This window comes from Muntiacus reevesi, chromosome 6 (genome assembly GCF_963930625.1).
Source record: "Muntiacus reevesi chromosome 6, mMunRee1.1, whole genome shotgun sequence".
Classification (NCBI taxonomy): Eukaryota; Metazoa; Chordata; class Mammalia; order Artiodactyla; family Cervidae; genus Muntiacus; species Muntiacus reevesi.
In genome coordinates, this window is record NC_089254.1 from 58,747,006 (window position 1) to 58,769,604 (window position 22,599).

The 22,599-nt window shown below is 34.6% G+C and overlaps 1 protein-coding gene across 1 annotated transcript in view; it reads left to right on the plus strand.

Moving 5' to 3' along the window:
- DPY19L2 (dpy-19 like 2) overlaps positions 1–22,599 on the plus strand; it is an 83,640-nt gene that overhangs the window by 37,915 nt on the left and 23,126 nt on the right. The window contains exons 12-16 of the mRNA XM_065938478.1: positions 4,838–4,897; positions 7,934–8,014; positions 12,479–12,580; positions 13,625–13,696; positions 16,877–16,923. Of these exons, the coding sequence (XP_065794550.1) occupies positions 4,838–4,897; positions 7,934–8,014; positions 12,479–12,580; positions 13,625–13,696; positions 16,877–16,923 (362 nt within the window). The remainder of the gene's footprint in view (positions 1–4,837; positions 4,898–7,933; positions 8,015–12,478; positions 12,581–13,624; positions 13,697–16,876; positions 16,924–22,599) is intronic.

The window sequence follows — 22,599 nt, forward strand, 5'->3', positions numbered from 1 at the left end:
TATACTTGAAATTTAGGTTTTTAACTTTTTTATCTCCCCATACTTTTTTTTTTTTTTTGCCTCACAGTGAGTAAGCTCTCTTCTTTCTATCTCCAAAAGACACAGGCTCCTTTCAGCATTTTGTCAAACTTTTTCAGCATTACAGAGTAGAGAACTTGTTATATTCTGCTCATCTGCCTCTTTTTATGAAAACCTTTATTTTGAAATATAGCAGATATATAAAACTTTATAAAACCAATTTTTATATACTGACTAGTACTGATAAGTGTTAATAATAGTGTTATTAAGGACTGTTATACATCCTTAAAATACCATCACATCAAAACCAGAACTTATTTAACCATTAGAGAAGCCTTCCATGTGACCGAGAGGGGCTCTAAAACAGTAGCACCTTTCTCGGCTATAGTCAAGATCACTTGATCACTCCAAGCTTTTCCTTATAATTTTATCAAGTTTCTGTTTTTAATCTACAGGTTTCTAATATGTCTCTATGTTTTCTTCCTGGAATATTTATTTGTTGAAAAACCTGGGTCACTGAACATGTGAAGGGTTCTGTGATCTAGATTTAACTCTCTGAGTCCTTATGAGGCAGCTTTACATCTTCTTTTGTCTTCTGTATTAATACTTGAGTCTAAAGCTTAGACATGTTCAAGTTTAATACCTTTGGCAAGTCTATAGTATTGTTCTTTAAGCAGAAAGCACTTGTTACTGGTACCTCTCCTTCTATGATCACAGCCTCCAGTGCTTAATACCAGATTCATTAATTCAATAAGGATTGCAAAATGCTGATCTTCTAATCACCCAGTTACAGTTTATGTATGAAAAGTACATGTCTAAATCAGTGGAGTTGGGAAGAGGTAGAAAAATATTTGAAGAAATCATGACCAAAAATTTTCCAAATTTGATCTCAGAGATGAAGGATTTCAATGAATCTCAAGTACAAGAAGCAAAGTTCAGTTCAGTCGCTCAGTCATGTCCCAACTCTTTGCAAACCCATGATTCGCAGCAGGCCAGGCCTGCCTGTGCATCACCAATTCCCGGAGTTTACCCAAACTCATGTCCATCGAGTCGATGATGCCATCCAGCCATCTCATCCTCTGTCGTCCCCTTCTCCTCCTGCCCCCAATCCCTCCCAGCATCAGAGTCTTTTCCAATGAGTCAACTCTTGCATGAGGTAGCCAAAGTACTGGAGTTTCATCTTCAACATCAGTCCTTCCAATGAACACCCAGGACTGATCTCCTTTAGGATGGACTGGTTGGATCTCCTTGCAGTCCAAGGGACTCTCAAGAGTCATCTCCAACACCACAGTTCAAAAGCATCAATTCTGCACTCAGCTTTCTTTATAGTCCAACTCTCACATCTGTACATGACCACTGGAAAAACCATAGCCTTGACTAGATGGACATTTAAGGCATATTATCAGTTTGTTCAAGGTCAGTGATAAAATCTTGAGAGCAGCAAGAGAAGTAAGACATATTAAATATAGAAGAACAAAGAATAAGGATGTCAGAAGATTTTTCATAAGAAAAAATACAAGCAATAACACAGTCAAGCAACATCTTTAAAATACTTAAAAATGCTATCTATGATTCTATATTCCACAAACATGTCTTTCAAGAATGAAGGCAAAATAAAGAGTTTATGACCAGCAGTTTTACACTAAAAGAAATGTTAAAGAAGGTCCTTCATGAAAAGAATATATTATAATATTAGATATCAGTCTGGCTCTATGAAAAGCACTGGAAATGGTAGCTAAAGATTTTCCTACCATTTGTGACAACATGGGTAGACCTTGACATAATACTATGTGAAATAAGTCAGACAGAAAGACAGATACTGTCTTTCCATTTGTGTCTTCTTTATTTTCAGAAGTGTTTTCAGTGTATAAACCTTTCACCTCTTTGGTTATGTTTATCCTTACTATCTTATACATTTTTAGGCTATTGTGAATAGCATTATTTTCTTAATTTCCTTTGTAGATAGTTCATTGTTAATGTATAGAAATGCAACATAGTTTCTTTGTTGAGTTTGTACCCTGATGCTTTGCAGAACTTATTAATTCTAACACTGTGTGTGTGTATGTGTATAATCTTTAGTGTCTTCTACATTTAAGTTGATGCCATCTGTGAACAGAGATAATTTTACATTTTCCTTGTTCCTGATCTTAGAAGAAAGCTTTTAGTTTTTTACTATTGAGTATGATGTTAGCAATGGGATTTTACAATGTGATCTTAATTATGTTGAGATAATTTCCCTTTAGTTTGTTGAGAGTTTTTATTATGAAAGGGTGTCAGATTTTATCAAATGTTTTTCTGCATTGATTGAAATGATTATGTGATTTTTATCCCTTGTTATGTTAAACCATTCTAGCATTGCAAAGATAATTATCACTTGACCATTGTGTGTGATCCTTTAATGTGAGGTTAAATTTGGTTTGATGATATTTTGATAAGAACTTTTGCATCTGTGTTCATCTGGGATATTGGTCTATAGTTTAGTTTTCTTGTAGTGTCCTTGTCTAACTTTGGTATCTGAAACACGCTGGCCTTATGAAATATGTTTGGAATTATTCCTTTCTCTTCAATTTTTTGGAAGAGTTTGAGAAGGATTGATGTTAGTTCTTATTGAAATATTTGGTAGAATTCACCCGTAAAGTCAACTGGTCCCGCTTTTCTTTTTTGAGAGATTTTGAATATGATTCAGTATCCTTACTAGTTATAGGTGTGATCAGAGTTTTTGTTTCTTCATGATTCTGTAGATTATGTGCTTCTAGGAATGGATCCATTTTTTATAATATAACACATTGACATTTAATTGTTCATAGTAGTCTCTTACCTATTTTGCTTGTGTTTAGTTGTTAAAGATGGGAAAGTAAATTTGTTCCCTGTTGTACCAACTTTGACCACAAGCAAAAGTTCCCTCTTGCTTGATTTTAATTAGTTTTGTGGTGAAAAGTACCATGTTTCTAGGAATAAGAAATATACATCTTATACTCAGAAAATACCACTCTGTCTCATCCCTTCCATCTCATTCTCTGCACTTTTCTTTTTACCTTGATCCTGCCTATTTCTTTTTAAAAAAGTATTTATTTGTTTGGCTGTGTTGGGTCCTAGGATCTTCATTGCATCATGTGAGATCTTTCATTGTGGCTCATGGACTCTCCGTTTGTGGTGAGGGAACCAGTTGCTTTGAGGCACGTGTGATCTTAGTTCCCCAGCCAGGGTTTGAACCTGCACCCCCTGCATTGCAGTGTGGATTCTTAATCACAGGGGCTTCACCAGGGAAGGCCCCTCCCTATTTCTTATAAGTGAGATACCTCATTGGTTTTCTAGTTTACCCATTTAGTTTTTTCTTTTTCACACTAATAAATATTACATATATATTTTATCATAACCTTTCTTACTTACATGAAAGGTAGCATACTACAGTCTTTTGCATTTTTGATTTATCAACCTATCCTGGGTATCACTTAGTAACCTTTCCTGGATAGAGATCTTCAACTTTCCTTATAATTTCATAGTAAGTATTCCCTTTTGCATATTCTGTAGATAATTTAACCACTGTCCTGTGTCTGGGCACATGGTTTATTTCTTGTATTTTGCATTTATAAACAATTTTGCATTGTATAATATGGAACATTTATATTTTTCTGTTGTTGGAAGTTCAGGAAATCTGGCTCATCTTGGGCCAATTAGATGATACAAAATTCTCCTCCAGATCTAAATAATACACAGGCCTAAGATTTGTTTCCCACTGGAGCCTTTATTTTTCAGTACAAACTTGAGAATAAACAAATACCTTACCAATTTGCAGAGATAGTAGTAGAAGTATTCCTTGTCCCTGTACATCTTTGTCAGTTTAGACTGCCGTAATAAAAATACCAGAATGGGTAGCTTTTGCAGAAATCTATTTCTTACAATTCTAAATGCTGGAATGTGTAAGATCAAGATGTCACCTGATTTAATTCTTGATAAGAGCTTTCTTTTTGATTAAACAGATATCTGCTTTGTCCTCCCATAATGGATAAAGGGATTTTCTTTGTTATGTGTCTTCTAAGAAAGGCATTAAGCCCATCTATGAAGTTCCCACTTTGATAATGTTATATAATTACCTCACAAAGTTTCCACATCTAAATAGGTTGCATTTGAGATTATCATTTCAGCATATGGATTTGTACAGGGACATAAATATTTAGTTGATAGCACCAAGGATCCCAGGGACTTTGAGGATCCCAACTGAATGCACGAATCTTAATTGACCTTACATAGCCTCAAGTCCCTTCTGTTGCCCTCCCTTTTAATATAAGCTCACATTTGTAACCCTGTAACTCTGTTCTACAGACCTCCTTAAAAACTGTCATAGGTTCTCTCCTAATTAATGGTTTAGTTTTTAAAAATCACCTCCTTTCCTTGGCACCTGATAAGTATCTTTTCTTTCATATAAATTCAGTTAGACATATTTTTTAACATTTTAAAATTTGTGGGAGTTTGGAGAGGAAGAATTTTCCTTTTGCTGGGTAACTTATATGTACACTTGCATGGAATATACCTTCCCCACACCATCTGTCTCCTCAGAGGAGTTTTCCTACATAAAACATCCCAAGTAACTCAGTGAGGAATTAACTTGATTCTAGAGTCAAAATTTGGAAAGCATTTGGCTTTCACACCCCCCAAAATTTTCCATTTCCAAATTCAGGAAAATCCAAAATGAAGGAAAATGTCTGGTGATAACCAAGGTAGAAGGGGTTGACTGCATGATTTTTGAAATGTATTATTCATATAAGATATAAATGTTAATTTTATTTAATTATTTTATTTTATATCATATGCATTTTAGGTGATAATTCTAAAGAGAAATAAAATTCAAAGATTTGGAGTATCTGAACTCCATTTTTGGGTAAGATTCAACATTTTTACCACAATTTCTTCAAATCCTTCTTTATTTCTATAAACTGAATACAAGTAATATACTTTAAGAATTGAATGATTTATAGTTAATAAATATTATAGCTACTTTCATAAGGTGGGAAATAGTCCTTAGCAACATTTACAAGTCATTTTCAAGAAGTTAGTTCATTTATTTCAATACTATTCTCAGACCTTTCTTCTTTACTTTTCATTCTGCTATACCCCTACTACCTTGCTTTTAATTTTTTTTTCCATTTGCTTTGAGTTTTTCTTTTCTTTAGACTTAGCAACCTTCTCTTCAACATAACTCAATCTGTAGTTCTGTCCCTGCTGTCCCTTTTTGTTTTTTCTGCATTTATTCATCATCAATCTTCATCTTCCATCTTTAGAGTCTTATTACCTTTGTCTTTTTAACATTTTCCTTACAATCTCACAGTCCCTTTTTAATTTCAACTCAGCCACTACCTGATCTTTGTTTCACTTGTTCCCAAATGTACACATGAATGGCCCATGTCACCTTCATACTTGTGTGTTATGTTACAAAGTAAAGTAAGTATTTTATTAGGTAGGTGTTGCGATGACTTAATTCTCATATCAGACAGATGACATTCTTTTTCTCTGGGTCTTTAATGTACTCTTTCTAAAAAATAAAATCTGCCGTATAGAAGAACTGTGTGATTACATATTACATATTGTTATGGTAAAACTGGAAAATATAAGGTAAATATCTACTCTGAACACAAATGAACAAAATGGAATGAGTTGCCAGTTTCTCATTACTGGAGGCATTCTCCCATCCTCATGATGAAAATGCATGTAAGTTATTGAATCACATTACCCTTCTAATGTATGATATATAAGTTTATTTTATTCAGAAAAATTGGCAATGCCTGTTTTTTAAAAGATTAAACCAAGAAATCAAAGAAAATTTAAAGATTTTTATTTAATAATTGAACTCAAGTGAAAAGCAAAGTATTAATTACAAATTATTGTAAAATGATAGCAAATCAGCAGTGCCTATGGATATTTAGGGAATTCTGCCAATATTGTGCTCAGAGGAAAGTTTATCGTCTTGTATATTTTCAGTTTTAGATCAGAAACAATAAAAAGCTTTCAACTCAAGAATTTCAAAGAAAAATATCTGAATGAGATAAAAGTTAAGACATTATGAATATTTGATTTATATGTATGTTTTTAAATTGATATAATTAATGCCACCAATCTCTTGCAAAAGGGAGAAATGAACCATCATGGTCATCTAAACAGCATAAAAGATACTCTCGCTTTATATGGCTATTTTTTTTTTTGGAAAAGAGTAAAAAAGAAAAGGCAAACTGTTTTTGAACTGACACTTTTTTTTTTTTTTTTTACAAAAGCACCTATTTTATTACTCCAAGTAATTCTTACATGCCTATGGAATTAAGATTATGTTGCATATCTTACTCTGTCTTAATTGGGAAATTTGAAAACAAGGAAATCCTTGTGTTTTGCATTGAATGACAGTAAAATAATGTATAGGAGAATTGTCACTTATGAGTGATCAAACCCTAATTTTAATATTCTTTACTATCATGTGGTAATTTGGAAGAAAGATTCTTTTTCCCCTTGCTAGGTATTAGGTATTCTCTATTTTTAGCTTCTGTTTATCTTTAGCAGAGATAAGTATTTATGACGTAAAGCCTAAACAAGTGCTTTTAGGCCTAAGTGATTCACTTACAGTTTTCCTCAATAGGAGCAAATTCAGTGCTTAATGGAAGACCTCAGTTTTTAGTTGCAAGGTAAATATTGAACTGAGCTTATGCTGAAATTTACTCAAAACCCAAGGGGAACTCTGTGTGTATCATAAGGAATGTAAATCCTTACAAGAAAGAAAACAAAACCACATTGGTAATCTAAAGCTCAGTACTAAGGTCAGGCATGAACAGTATGATTAAGCCTAGGTTTACTCATTAACATAGATTTTTAAATTCCATCTATACTAAAAAATACTCCATGGATCTAAAATACAAAAGAAAAGATTAGCAGCTCAAAAGTAGCCATATGCATATGTGTGTGTATGATTGTGTGTGTGTGTGTGTATGTATGTGTATGTGTGTGTGTGTGTGTATATATATATATATATATATATATATGTCATGAAACTGAGTGAATCCAATGTAGGATAAAGCTAACAAAATTCATGTCAAGGCACAATCATAAACTGCTGTAAACTAAAGGCAAAGAAAAAGTTTTGAAAGGAGATAGGAAGAAATGCGACATTACCTTTAGGCCCAAACAGATTTGAATTATAGCAGACTTCTTGTGTAACTATGGGAGCCAGAAGGATATGCACAGCATTTGAAAAATGCTGGAAAGAATTGTGAATGATAATTTATATATACAGTAAAAGTGTCTTTTTGAAATGAAGAGGAAAGTAAAACATATTCTCAGATGAGGGAAAACTAAGAATTTGTTTTTAGCAGAGCAACCCTTAAATGGAAGTCCTCAAAGCAGGAAGTAAATGATGAGAGAAAGAATCTTAGAACATTCAGAAGAAATAAAGGACAACAAAATGGATATACATAAGTGTAAATATAATTGACTATTTTTCTCTTGAGTATTTCCTTTCATGTGTTTACTTTTTATTTTGTTGTTTTTTTATCTAGATATTTGAGTCAGGCTTTTCATTTTTTTTATTCTAATTTTTACAAACTTTTTATTTTGTACTGGGATATAACTGATTAACAATGTGATAGATTCAGTTGAACAGCAAAGGGACTCAGCCATACATATCCATGGATCCATTCTCCCCCATTTTTTTATTGATAAAAGTTTTTTGAGGCCATGAATTTTCTTCTGATCTTTGTGTTACATACATTCCTTAGTTTCTAGTATGTAGTTTTCATTACCTTATTTTTAAAAAAATTCTTCAAGTTTGTGTTTCCCTTTCACCTAAGAGTTGTTATTAGAATGTTTGTTGTTAATAATTTCCAAGAGAAAGGGCTTTTTAGTCTTCTGACTTCTATCTATTTTGTTTATTTTCTAGGTAATTCAAGGTAGTGCTTGGTTTTGTGGAACAATCGTTTTGAAATTTCTGACATCTAAAATTTTAGGTGTTTCAGACCATGTAAGTACTTTCTAGACCATTCACTAGGCCATTCAGGTATGACCTAAATCAAATCCCTTATGACTATACAGTGGAAATGAGAAATAGATTTAAGGGACTAGATCTATTAGACAGAGAGCCTGATGAACTGTGGACGGAGGTTCGTGACATTGTACAGGTGACAGGGATTAAGACCACCCCAAGGAAAAGAAATGCAAAAAGGCAAAATGGTTGTCTGAGGAGGCCTTACAAATAGCTGTGAAACGAAGAGAAGTGAAAAGCAAAGGAGAAAAGGAAAGATATTCCTATTTGAATGGAGAGTTCCAAAGAATAGCCAGGAGAGAGAAGAAAACCTTCCTCAGCGATCAATGCAAAGAAATAGAGGAAAACAATAGAATGGAAAAGACTAGAGATCTCTTCAGGAAAATTAGAGATACCAAGGGAACTTTTCATGCAAAAATGGGCTCAATAAAGGACAGAAATGGTATAGACCTAACAGAAGCAGAAGATATTAAGAAGAGGTGGCAAGAATACACAGAATAACTTTACAAAAAAGATCTTCAGGACCCAGATAATCACAATGGTATGATCACTCACCTAGAACCAGACATCCCGGAATGTGAAGTCGAGTGGGCCTTAGAAAGCATCACTATGAATAAAGCTACTGGATGTGATAGAATTCCAGTTGAGCTATTTCAAATCCTGAAAGATGATGCTGTGAAAGTGCTGCACTCAATATGCCAGGAAATTTGGAAAAGTCAGCAGTGGCCACAGGACTGGAAAAGGTCAGTTTTCATTCCAATCCCAAAGAAAGGCAATCCCAAGTAATGCTCAAACTACTGCACAAATGCACTCATCTCACACGTTATTAAAGTAATGCTCAAAATTCTCCAAGCCAGGCTTCAACAATACGTGAACCGAGAACTTCCAGGTGTTCAAACTGGTTTTAGAAAAGGCAGAGGAACCAGAGATCAAATTGCCAATATCCGCTGGATCATCGAAAAAGCTAGAGAGTTCCAGAAAAACATCTATTTCTGCTTTATTGACTACACCAAAGCCTTTGATTGTGTGGATCACAATGAACTGTGGAAAATTCTGTAAGAGATGGAAATACCAGACCACCTGACCTGCCTCTTGAGAAACCTGTATGCAGGTCAGGAAGCAACAGTTAGAACTGGACATGGAACAACAGACTGGTTCCAAATAGGAAAAGGAGTACATCAAGGTTGTATATTGTCACCCTGCTTATTTAACTTATATGAAGAGTACATAATGAGAAATGCTGGGCTGGAAGAAACACAAGGTGGAATCAAGATTGCTGGGAGAAATATCAGTAACCTCAGATATGCAGATGACACCACCCTTATGGCAGAAAGTGAAGAGGAACTAAAAAAAGCCTCTTGATGAAAGTGAAAGAGGAGAGTGAAGAAGTTGGCTTAAAGCTTAACATTCAGAAAACTAAGATTATGGCATCTGGTCCCATTACCTCATGGGAAATAGATGGGGAAACAATGGAAACAGTGTCAGACTTTAATTTTTGGGGCTCCAAAATCACTGCAGATGGTGACTGCAGTCATGAAATTAAAAGACGCTTACTCCTTGGAAGGAAAGTTATGACCAACCTAGATAGCATATTAAAAAACAGAGACATTACTTTGCCAACAAAGGTCTGTCTAGTCAAGGCTATGGTTTTTCCAGTGGTCATGTATGGATGTGAGAGCTGGACTGTGAAGAAAGCTGAGCACCGAAGAATTGATGCTTTTGAATTGTGGTGTTGCAGAAGACTCTTGAGAGTCCCTTGGACTGCAAGGAGATCCAACCAGTCCATCCTAAAGGAGATCAGTCTTGGGTGTTCATTGGAAGGACTGATGCTGAAGCTGAAACTCCAATACTTTGACCACTTCATGTGAAGAGTTGACTCATTGGAAAAGACCCTGATGCTGGGAAGGATTGGGGGCAGGAGGAGAAGCGGATGACAGAGTATGAGATGGCTGGATGGCATCACCGACTCGATGGACATGAGTTTGAGTAAACTCCAGGAGTTTGTGGTGGACAGGGAGGCCTGGCGTGCTGTGGTTCATGGGGTCGCAAAGAGTTGGACACGACTGAGCGACTGAACTAACTAAGTACTTTTTGGTTAGAATATTAAAAGTTCTGTAATTGCATAGTTGGAGAAGATTTTGAAATCATCTATTTTAAAATGAAACCTCTATATCTTATGGAGGCTGAGTACCTTCTTCAAAATCCCAAGCTAGCTATTGGCAGAGTCAGTACTAAAATCCTGTAGATTTTTTTCAGCCCACTAAGATAAAAGTACATTAATGAATGGTGACTAAACCTTCTAGGAAAAAGTTATGTTAAATAGTTGTTTATATTTTGGTTAAAATACAAATAATTTGTTTAGCAAATTATTGATTCGTTATAAATGTAAATATGAACAGTCTGTCCTCAACTTTGAAATATAGAACTCAAAGGTTTATTTTTAATTAGACATTAAAATTAAGGTGTGATTTGATATCTTTAAAGTTTTTCTTATATAAAGAATATGATAATTCTCTATCTTTTCATCTTCTAGAACATATATGGACCGCATCCCTAATGCACAATGTTTCTGTCTGTTTTAAGGCTAATGCCTCCAATGATGGCTCTTTTCAAAGATAAATTCCTATCAGCTAATTTGTTTAGGGAATAGAAAGCAGTGCATGAATTTAACTTTTGATTTTTAGCACTTTCTGTTTGGGTAGAAGATAGATGAGTGTATCATGCAATAATCTACTGTGAAATTTACCATATCTAGTACTCTACAGTTAGAACCCTGTCTGCGGATGAAATTGCTTCAAACTTAACAAGGAACTATAGTAGATAATTCTCTTAAAATGACAAGTGCTATCACTATCCAGTACAATTGACCCTATATACATATTCATGGTAGATGAAATTTCAAAGTATAAGGATTTGTCATTTACTGTTAGCTCTGCATTGTGGTTTATTAGGTTTATTTGTCTTTCTTAAATTTTTATTCTTTAGGGGATATATTTTTTATGGTAAACTTTATTTAGGCATCTTAAGTTATTATTAACTTGATCTGTGATTTTCTTTCTTGACTTGGCCTACATTGTCACCCAACTCTTTACAAATCCTACAACACACACATACAACCTTGGTATTCTTAAGTGACTTCTATGTGACAACTGTGAGAAAGACTTGAAACTAAAGTGGCCTGGTTAAATTATCATCAGTCACCAGCCCTACTCTAAATTAGAAAAATAAAGTTAACTGTAAATTATGCTTGGTACTGATAGATAAGGGCAAGGATGAGTAATTGAAAACTATAATCATCAAAGTTGATATAAAATAATTTATGTTTTTGTAAAGTATTTTGAATTACTGCTTTGCATACTAGATATTTTTCTTACCTTCTAAGGATGCAGTGTAAAAATAATTGTCTCACCAAAGTAAATAATAAATGATCAGTAGAAAATAGTTCTACAGGCCTTCCAGACCAAGTAACTAAATCAGAGTGGTATGCACAGTTGTTGTAATTCTCTTGAAGAATAACTTCATTGTCAGTGGCTTCAATGTATGTCTGAAAAATTCAGGTCAGTTCAGTTCAGTTGCTCAGTTGTGTCCAACTCTTTGCGACCCCATGAACCGCACCACGCCAGGCCTCCCTGTCCATCACCAACTCCCGGAGTTCACCCAAACCCATGTCCATTGAGTTGGTGATGCCATCCAACCATCTCATCCTCTGTCATCCCCTTCTTCTCCTGCCCTCAATCTTTCCCAGCATCAGAGTCTTTTCAAATGAGTCAGCTCTTCCCATCATGTGGCCAAAGTATTGGAGTTTCAGCTTCAGCATCAGTCCTTCCAATGAACACCCAAGACTGATCTCCTTTAGGATGGACTGGTTGGATCTCCTTGCAGTCCAAGGGACTCTCAAGAGTCTTCTCCAACACCACAGTTCAAAAGCATCAATTCTTCAGCACACAGCTTTCTTTGTAGTCCAACTCTCACATCCATACATGACCACTGGAAAAACCACTAAGCAGCACCAAAGAATTGTGCTTAATGTATGAGGCTTTGTGAATGGCAAAACATGGAAATTTTGTTAATGATTTACAATATGTGGTAAAAGAAGTTAACATGAAATGTTTTGTTCTTGATAAATGATCAGATCATGAAATATCATGGTCAACTGCATGGTGGTTTGTGCCCAGCAAATGTTGATTTTAGCTCATTCTTTGTATAATCATCTTATCTACTTATTTTTCCGGACTTCTTTTTCCTTTTCATTTCTCTTGATATTTTTATTTGTTTTCAATTTTTTTCATAACTCAGCACATAATGGGGTTCACTGTATTTTTTGTTTTCTTGCAGGGGCATCCATGTACCATGGATATATCTTCTCTGTAGATGTTGTTACTGATGCAGCAAACCAATTATTATTAACTGTAATTATTTTTGTAATTATAATTTTTCCTCCAGATTCGCCTGAGTGACCTTATTGCCGCCAGAATCTTAAGATATACAGATTTTGATACCTTAATTTACACCTGTGCTCCTGAATTTGACTTCATGGAAAAAGCGGTATGAGTGATTCTTTTATTTTTTTTCCTCTACAGGTATGAAGAGTTCTTGCTCTTAAGTTTCCCTTTAATCTGAAACTCAAAAATTTTATTTGGAAACAGCCAATTTATTTATTCTTATCATTTTTTATGATGATTTTTGCTAATAATATGGGCATTCTCATCTAGTTTCTTACATGTAATATCAGTAAACAATGGCCCCTACCAGGGCAAGTGCACAGGATGTGACCTATGGTCAATTACTATTATTGCAGTTCAGTTACTTTTAATAATATAGACCAGTCGGAGGTATGAGAGCATTCAGGAAAAATAAGCCCAAATTATTGTTTTGTTTTTTTAAAATTCAGTTTTATTTTACTTAATATCTCAAATATTACAAAATTTTATAATAAAATGTTGCCAAGTATATATGCTAGTAATCATATATTATTCTCTTAATTGTCAAATCAGTCATACATTCATTCAAAAGCAATTATTGACCATTAATTATCTATGAGGCAGTTTGTAATAGGACTACAAAGAGTTAAATAACTTGGTTCCTGCCTTTAAGAAATATATAATTTAGTTAAGTGGTAAATCACTCCCTATCAGAACTCATGAGAATTTATTTAGCTGCTGCTCTTATTTCAGTATTTATTTATACTTACAGTAATTACCTAGTCTTTCTCAGTTGTTAGTCCTACAGTTTCACAAATGAAAATAATAGAAAGTTAAAGCCCAGGAGATGATAATCTAGGACCCAAGGATCAATAAACACACATTTTAAAGCTTACTATTATATAAATAAAGGAAAGATAAAACCCAAGAAAGGAAAAAATAATATCCATAGCTAATTTTGCTTTAATAGTTTTTATCACTATAATTTTTGGTATATTTGTGTAACTCATTATAATTTTGATTCTTATGTTAGAACATGAAACTTGATGATATATATTCTGTTAATGACAAAGATATCTTTTACCTAATCTCATTGTGACAATTTGACATAGATTTTTATTGTATAAAATTTAATAAAAAATACTTTGAATAATTTGCTACATTTCAGACGCCAGTGCGATACTCAAGGACATTGTTGCTTCCAATTGTTCTGGTGATTACTTATTTTATCTTTAAAAAGGTATTTAAAATTTTTTTTTACTTGCTTTTGGGTTTAAGGACTTAGATTAGTGCTAATAGCTCAGAATTCTGTCTTACTTTTAGGATGACTCTTCCCCTCCCTAAAACCTTTTTTTATTCAGATTTTTCTTTATATCACTTTATGTGGAGTTTTTAATCTGCCACATTAGAAAAGATATTTTTATTTATTCTTTCAAAAGAAATGTGTCAGTTACCCACTATATGGTAAGAACTTTGTTAACACTGTAGGTACACTGGGATAAATAAGACAAGTCCACCCTATCTTGAAACTCACAGTCTGATCCAGTGGGGACATTAAACAAATAATTTCCCAAATGATTAAATAATTGCAGTTGTTATTGGTACTAAAAAAGAAAAGTAGAATGACCATTTCGGTATCTTTCAAAATAAGACACATTCGAAAAAGTCTTGATCCATTTTGAAACATAAATAGAAATTTGTGTAGCCATTAAAATATCATTCTCTACTGTTCACTGTTTTCACACACACAAAAAAGAAAGTATTATCACCATAGAAGAACTAATGTTCAAAATATTACTGGAAGATTTTCTTGGTCTGGGAGTAGTTTATCTGAAAGCCTGGTTAAAGACAATGGGTCCTCAGTTTTTAGCAATTTTGAACCATCTTTATTTATATTATTGAAAAATTGTCGTGCCTTTAGTCAGTAGGTGTTTTATGCTTTTAAGCAGATAGCAGTAACATTATTTCTCTACTGTCACAGCAAGTTGTCTCTACTTCAGCTGGTTCTGTTGAAGTCAGTGTTCTAGATTTAAAGTCAAATTGCCTATCTCTCTATGTAGTTCCAGTTCCCACATTTCTTATTCTTTTGTTTTCACATTGAAGATGAATAATTTATGAGTGAGGAAGGCATTCCCTCTACATCTGTGCTGCTTCACCCTTGGTCTAGTTCCCTAGGCACCACTTGGAAAGAGTCAGGATAGACAGAGGTGATGAGAGGGAGTGAGTAAACCGCACACACGTTTGCTGCTCTCCCTTGCGTTGACTGCCTAGCTCAAGTTGCCAGAGAAGGCAATGGCACCTCACTCCAGTACTCTTGCCTGGAAAATCTCACGGACGGAGGAGCCTGGTAGGCTGCAGTCCATGGGGTCGCACAGAGTCGGACACGACTGAAGCGACTTAGCAGCAGCAGCTCAAGTTGCAGGTTCTCTCTATTAGCCAGTTTCTCTATTCCATCATGTCAGCTTGTGTTACTCTTATGAGGTCCCACTTGGAAGTACTAATGCAAGAATTATCTATTCAGTGGGGAGATATCCAGCACAGGAGAAAATGATAGCTAGATCTACTATTAGCTATTTTAAAAATAAAGATACAAAGCCTCGTAAATGTAATATTAGCCCCCAAACATACCACAGCTCAAGCCATGTTTGTGCAGTAGCCGACATGCACACACACATATCCCTCTCACACACATGCACATACACAGACATAACCATCCCTGCAGCCATTAAAGCTTAACTCCACTTTTGCATCCACATAAATGCCTCAGTCTTTATTTGTCCTGTTATGGCTTATTTTCCATATCAGGGATACTTCTGATGTTCATTTAACTTTTCACTTGTGTAAAATCACTTCTGGGAAGGAAAGGAGAAAGGAATGTGTAGTATGATTTTACCATGACACTACTGAATCTTAGATGCTTATAAATGTGTATGTTATGTTGTCTATACCTTTGAATAGGCTTTTGCTTGTCAATAGGAGTGTAATCTCATTTTTGTTATTTGAAACATTCTTCCATGTAGGATGCTCTTGGATCAATGAGAGAAGTTAAAAATTCTAAACTTAGATTTAACATTTGAGTTCAAATTTTATTATGTATCTTTCCAATGTTTATCTGTGAGTTATAAGCCACATTTCATGCAGAGTACAAAATTTTAAGTTCTTGTAAATTTCTTGTCTATAAATGCTGTTTAAACCTCTTTGGCCAACATTAGCTTCATACTCATCTTCATTCCTTCCTTTCTCCCTCTCTCATCATTAGCTGATACATCTTAATAAGAGCTCTTAAGCCTTCTGTAGTAGTCACTCCAGGCTGAGGTAGACCAGGGAAGCAGGTATGCCACAGCTAATTTTATAATACTCAAGAGTTTGAGGTAGGAATATAGTCTTTTTAGACAGAGTCCTAATTTCTTGGAAGTTCGAGATGAAATAGCCTCTGAAATACCTCGAGGAACCTGCCTCCTTTGTGGAAACCAATTCCCCAACTACAGCTCACTTGCATCTAGTAAAATATAAACTTAAACTCCAGTCAGAAGTTCAGTTCAGTTTAGTTCAGTAGCTCAGTCGTGTCCAACTCTTTGCGACCCCATGAACTGCAGCACGCCAGGTCTCCCTGTCCATCACAAACTCCTGGAGTCACTCAAACTCATGCCCATCGAGTCGGTGATGCCATCCAGCCATCTCATACTCTGTAGTCCCCTTCTCCTCCTGCCCCCAGTCCCTCCCAGCATCAGGGTCTTTTCCAGTGAGTCAACTCTTCGCATAACGTGGTCAGAGTATTGGAGTTTCAGCTTCAGCATCAGTCCTTCCAATGAACACCCAAGACTGATCTCCTTTAGGATGGACTGGTTGGATCTGCTTGCAGTTCAAGGGACTCTCAAGAGTCTTCTCCAACACCACAATTCAAAAGCATCAATTCTTCGGTGCTCAGCTTTCTTCACAGTCTAACTCTCACATCCATACATGACCACCGGAAAAACCATAGCCTTGACTAGATGGACCTTTGTTGGCAAAGTAATGTCTCTGCTTTTTAATATGCTATCTAGGTTGGTCATAACTTTCCTTCCAAGGAGTAAGCGTCTTTTAATTTCATGGCTGCAATCACCATCTGCAGAGATTTTGGAGCCCCCTAAAATAAAGTCTGACATTGTTTCCACTATTTCCCCATCTATTTACCCATATATAAACCTTAGAATTTTAGACCTGAAAGACTTAATCTAGTACCTTTTGTTTTCATAGAAAAGGAGGTTATAACTTCAAGATACTGCTTTCCTAAGGCAGAGCTGGAACTAAATTGTTCCCAAGGACTTGTTTTAATAGTAAAAATACTTCTTTCTAGTAGGGATATCTTTGTTAATGAATCAGGGAATTTTAAATATCACTTAATTCCTTAGACATTTCATCAATTTGATTCTGTTCACAGGCTTCTCGTGATATTCTGTGTGTCTTATGTGCAAACACTTATCTGAGGTAATTATATCATAGTTGTTTTTAGTATTTAGTTATTAAATAGCTTAGTATAATATCAGTTTTCCAAATGAATGTACATTAAGCTTCAGCATTATGATTATGAAAGGAAACATGAGCCAAATTTAGATTTCTTCTTCTTGGAAAAAAAAAAGACTGTATGATGGCTGTGTCTCTTTTATGTATTTGGACTTGTTTTGAAGGATTTATATTTGTGAGTTAACTCAAAATTTAAATTGATTTAATTTAATATACCACTACAATTTAAAGTCAGTAACAGAAGTAAGCTGAAGTGTTGTTTTTTTTTTTTTTTTTGGTGATTTTTTTTAACTTTCAGAGAAAGCAACTTGCTTTTCTGAGTATTCATGAAATAGTTTTTCCTACATTTATTGTTAAAACTGTTTTATTACATTTGTTTGTGGTTTTAGCAGTCACTAGAATTATGGTATAAACAAATATAAGCAAAATATAACTAAATCACACGCTGTTACAGGACATGAGAAGTAAATTGTGAGGAAAACTTCCTCTGAAAAAAAATTTAACTCAGATTGCATTATATTTGTAGATATAGCCACTAGATTTATTGTTTTTTAATAAAGTTTATTTTTTAGGACAATTTAGATTTACAGAAAAATTATAAAATTAGTGCACAGGGTTTCCATGAATGCTGTGCCCTCTGCTTATATTTTCAGTAACCAACTTTGTATGGTAGCCAGAAGAGCTAATTAGAATCTTATAGTTGAAATGGTAAAGTCTTATTTGTTGAAATTTTTTCCAAATCAAGAGAGTTAATAGATCCACTCTACCTTGTTCTGATCAGATGGAAGCCAGAGAATATGTCTTGACAATCTAAAAACAATGTTTTTAGAGCTCTGAAAACTATTCACATAAGGAGTGCATTAAGAGACCTGAGATATTTAATTGAATATTAGAAGATGAAGGGGTACATGGCATGTGTGCTAAGCTACTTCAGTCTTGAATCACTCTTTGTGACCCTGTGGACTGTAGCCCTCCAGGCTCCTCTGTCCGTGGGATTCTCCAGACAAGAGTATTGGAGTGGGTTTCCACACCCCCTCCAGGGTATCTTCCCCACTCAGGTATCAAAACCATGTCTCTTATGTCTCCTGCTTTGGCCGGTGAGTTCTTTACCACTAGTACCACCTGGGAAGCCCAGGATACATGGTTGCTGTCTCAAAAAAATGGAGAGGGTCTGGTGGTTCAGTCAGTGGTCGAGAGTCCACTTGTCAATGCAGGGTATGCGGATTCCATCCCTGGGTCAGGAGGAAACCCTGGAGAAGTAAATGTCTCACTCTAATATTCTTGCCTGGAAATCCCATGAACAAGAAGAGGAGCCTGCAGACTGTAGTCCATGGGGTCGCAAAAGAGTTGGACATGACTTAAGGACTGAAACAACAACAATGTAGAGGACAGACTTGAGGGGGCAAATTGGTGGAAATAAGGAGGTCTTTCTTGGTGATTACATTCCTGAAAGTTCTGACTCTCTATGAGTATCTGGCAGAAGGGTCCTTTAAACCACAAAATAATACAGTTGACTGTTGAACAACATGGATTTGAACTGCATGGTTCCACTTATTCGCAGATTTTTTTCAGTAATAAACATGACACTATTACTAGATCTGTGGTTGATTGAATTTCAGGATATAGAGGGACCAAGTATATGGAAAGCTGACTGTAATTTATACTCAGACTTTCAACTGCAACCCTCACCGTCGTGTAGTTCAAGGGTCAACTTTATGCTTATGGTGATACAATCAGAAAAAATAGTATATCAAGAAAAGAAGAAATATTCCCCTCTCTTAGGTGTATTCCTCAATTAGTGCTGTTTATAAATGGCTTAGTATGTATCATTTCAGAAAATACTTCTGAAAGCACAATGTAATTTTTTTACTGGTATTATTCTGTAACTTTACTTTTATTTAACAGTTTCTCTTGGGCATCCTGCTCATACTTTATAGTAGTCCCCATGTTTTATTTATTCATTATCACGAGTGACTATCACATATTTAGCCATTCTCACATTAGTGAATGTTTAGATTATGTTTCTCTTTTTGTCATAACAACCAATGTTATGAGTAATTACCAACTTTATACACATTCACATGGACACTTATTTCAGTATTTAGAATCTTTAACATATTTGAAATGGGACTTTGAATATTTTATAATTTGATGGATACTGAGAGCTTATAATGGTGAGGGTATCCATTTCTCTGCATCTCTATGAACTCCAACGTTATTAAGTTTTCTTAATCACATTTTGTACTGGTAGTTTTTTTTTTTTTTTTTTTTTTTGTACTGGTAGTTTTTTAAGAAGTAACTCATTTTAGAAAGTGAAATGAAGTTTTACATCTTTACCAGTGCAGTACATCTTTCCATATGTCTGTTGGCTATTTGTATTTCTTTTTGTCCATTTGAAAATTTATTTATGGTGTCTTTTTATATTATAGACAGTAATCTTTTGTCTATTATGTGTATAACATGCTTTATTCTAGAATGTCAGTTTATAACCTATTAATGATCATTGCTCTATAGAAGATTAAAATTTCTATACAATCACAACTGTATGCTCTCTGTTTTCTGTTAATTTCTGTGCTTAGATACACTTCCCCACATCAATATCATTAAAATAGTTCCCCATATTCTCTTTCATAGTTTTCATTTTTTGCAAAATAAATATGTGTAAAGTATATAATGCAATGATCTGATATTCATAAATGTTGTGAAGTGATCACCACAACCAAGTTAATTAACACATTCAACACATCTATCACCTCACAGAGATACTGTGAGTGTTTGTGTGTGTGTAGATACTTAAGGCCTACCTTATGAGTAAATGTCAAGTATACAATGCATCATTGTCAACTATAGTCAGTATAGTGTACATTGCTTCATCAGAATTTCTTCATCTTATAACTAAATGTTTGTACCCTTTAAGGAACATCATGTCATTATGCCCAGTCCCCAGTCCCTGGCAACTACCATTCTGCTGTTTCTGAGTTTTGTGTTTTGGGCAGTCATTTTTAGATTCCACATACGAGTGATACCATAAAATATTTGTCTTTCCCTGTCTCCCCTATTTCACATAGCATAATGCCTTCCAGGTTTATCCACGTAGTTGCGAATGACAGGATTTCCTTGTTTTTTTTTTTTTTTTTTTATGGTGGAATAATACTCTATTGTATTTTAGAGTATTGTTTTAGAGTATACACACATACCACATTTCCTTTATTCATTGTTGACCTAAAACAATTGGGCTGCCGGATAATTTCTTCAGCAAAGTTGGGTTTATTGGGGATCAGCAGAGGATTGCCCTTTGAGGTTTACCACCGTGGTCAGCCGCATGCAAGTCCCTGCACAGCAAGGAGAAGAGAGCACTCCTATGGAAGGGAAAACAAAGTTGTGAGAGCTATAGTAAACAAAAAAGTCATGGCTTTTCATTGGCTGAATACTTGCCAGGAAAGGAGAGGAATCCTTATGCTTCTTGTTGGACTCTGCTGATGTTTCAGGGCATGAAAGTTCCCCTGCTTGTCTCCCGACTCCTATTTAATTGAGATTTCTGTTTTTTTCTTCTTTCTCTCTTTTGATCAAGACCTTTCTCTGAAAGCAGCATTGATCGAGAGTCAGGTTTTCCAGTTTCAGTAGCTTTCTGTCCCTTAATGCTAGGAAGGACTTTTCCTGGGTGTAGTGTCTGCAGAGGATAAGTATACTGATTAGAAACCTATTGAGGACACATGCAAGTAACAGAGAGAGGGGAAGGACACCTCTCAGGGACTTTTAATCTAAAGTTTATATGTTATCAAGATCCTAGATCTTTGTGATCATCCAAAGTGGTATGTCATCCTCAAAGATTTGATGATAAATTTCCAACAGGCCTGATCTGGATATCCTGGGATATCCTGTGTCTCTTGTTAAACTTTTCAACTTAGGCTGTTTCTCCTGATTTTATATATAATATATATATATACACACACCCTTGCTTTCTTTTCATTTCCATTTTAGTGGAATACTTTTTGCCATCCGTTCACTTTTACTTCATGTGTATCCTTAAAACTAAAATGAGACTCTCATAGGCAGCATGATTGGGTCTTGTTTTTTATCCATTTAGCTACTATCTTTAGAGAATTTAATCAGTTTATACTTAAAGTAATTATTGGTAGATTGGGATGGCTTATTTTTGCCATCTTGTTTCTGTTTTGTAGTGTCTGTCTTCCTTTCATGCTATCTTTCTTCATCATGTGATGATTTTCATAGTGGTATACTTTGATTCCTTTATCTTTTGTATATCTGTTGTATGTTTTTGTTGTACGTTTTTGCTGTGTGGTTATCATAATACATCTTATAGTTATGAGTCTATTTTAAGCTGATAACAGCTTAACTTCATTTATATATAAAAATTCTGCTTTTTTACTTCCCTCGTCCCTATTTTATGCTTTTGATGTCACAATCTGTATCTTCTTATATTGTGTGTCCGTTAGCAAATCATTGTAGCTATATTTATTTATTTATTTATTTTTTATATATTTATTTTTTAATGCTTTGGTCTTTTTATACTAGAGTTAAGTGATTTACACACCACTATTACAGTATTACAGTATTCTGAGGTTGACCATATAGTTACTTTTACTAGCAAATTTTATACTTTCATGTATGTTTATGTTACTAATTAGCATGCTTTCATTTCAGCTTGAAGGACTCCTTTTACCATTTCTTTTAAGGCAGGTCTAGTGATGATGACTCCCTCAATTCTATTTGTCTGGGAAAGTCTTTCTCACCTTCATCTGAAAGACAGCTTTGCTAAGTAAAGTATTCTTAGATGGCAGATTCATTTATTTGAGCACTTTTAAGTATCCCAGTCTCTCCTGGCTTGCAAGGTTTCTGTTGAGAAATCTGCTGATATCCTTAAAGGGGTTCCCTTATATGAGATGATTTTTTGTTTTCAAAGTTCATTTTTTGCCTTTGACAGATTTATTATATCTAGTGAATTTGCAGTGTGTGTGTGGAGTTACCTATGAGCTTCATGTACTTGAATGTCCATATCTCACTCCAGAGTTTGCAGGTTTTCAGCTGTTATTTCTTAAATAAAATTTCTGCCCTATTTATATAATTATTCATGGAACTTTTAATCTGAACACTCAGATTTTTCTTTAGCTCAAGGGATATTCTCTGTCCCTCTCTCTTTTGCTTTAGCCTCTCTTTTTTGAACATCTATTATTACATTTATCATATTTTTAATTTCTTTTTTCTGTTCTCAGAATTTCATGAATGCATCTTCAACACAACTTTCAGTTGTGTACACTGCTATTTGACTCCACACACACACTGCAAATTCACTAGATATAATAAACTTTTGAGGTTCTAAATTTGGCAAATACATTTTTTTTGTTATCTCTGAAAGCTCTATTTTATTACAGATTGTTTTATTTGTATGGATGCAGTGTTCTCTTAAGCATCTGTGAAGATAATTGGAACTTTCATTTAATATTCTTATTACTTATATTAACACTTTCTTGAGAGTTCAGTTCATTTGCTCATTTATCTTGATGTTCTTCTTTCATCCTATTTGTTTCTCATGATTTGGTTGTATACTGACATTCTAAGTTAGTTACTAGATTTATTTGTATCCGTAGTTATTGTTGGGATCTTTGGTGATTATAAGTA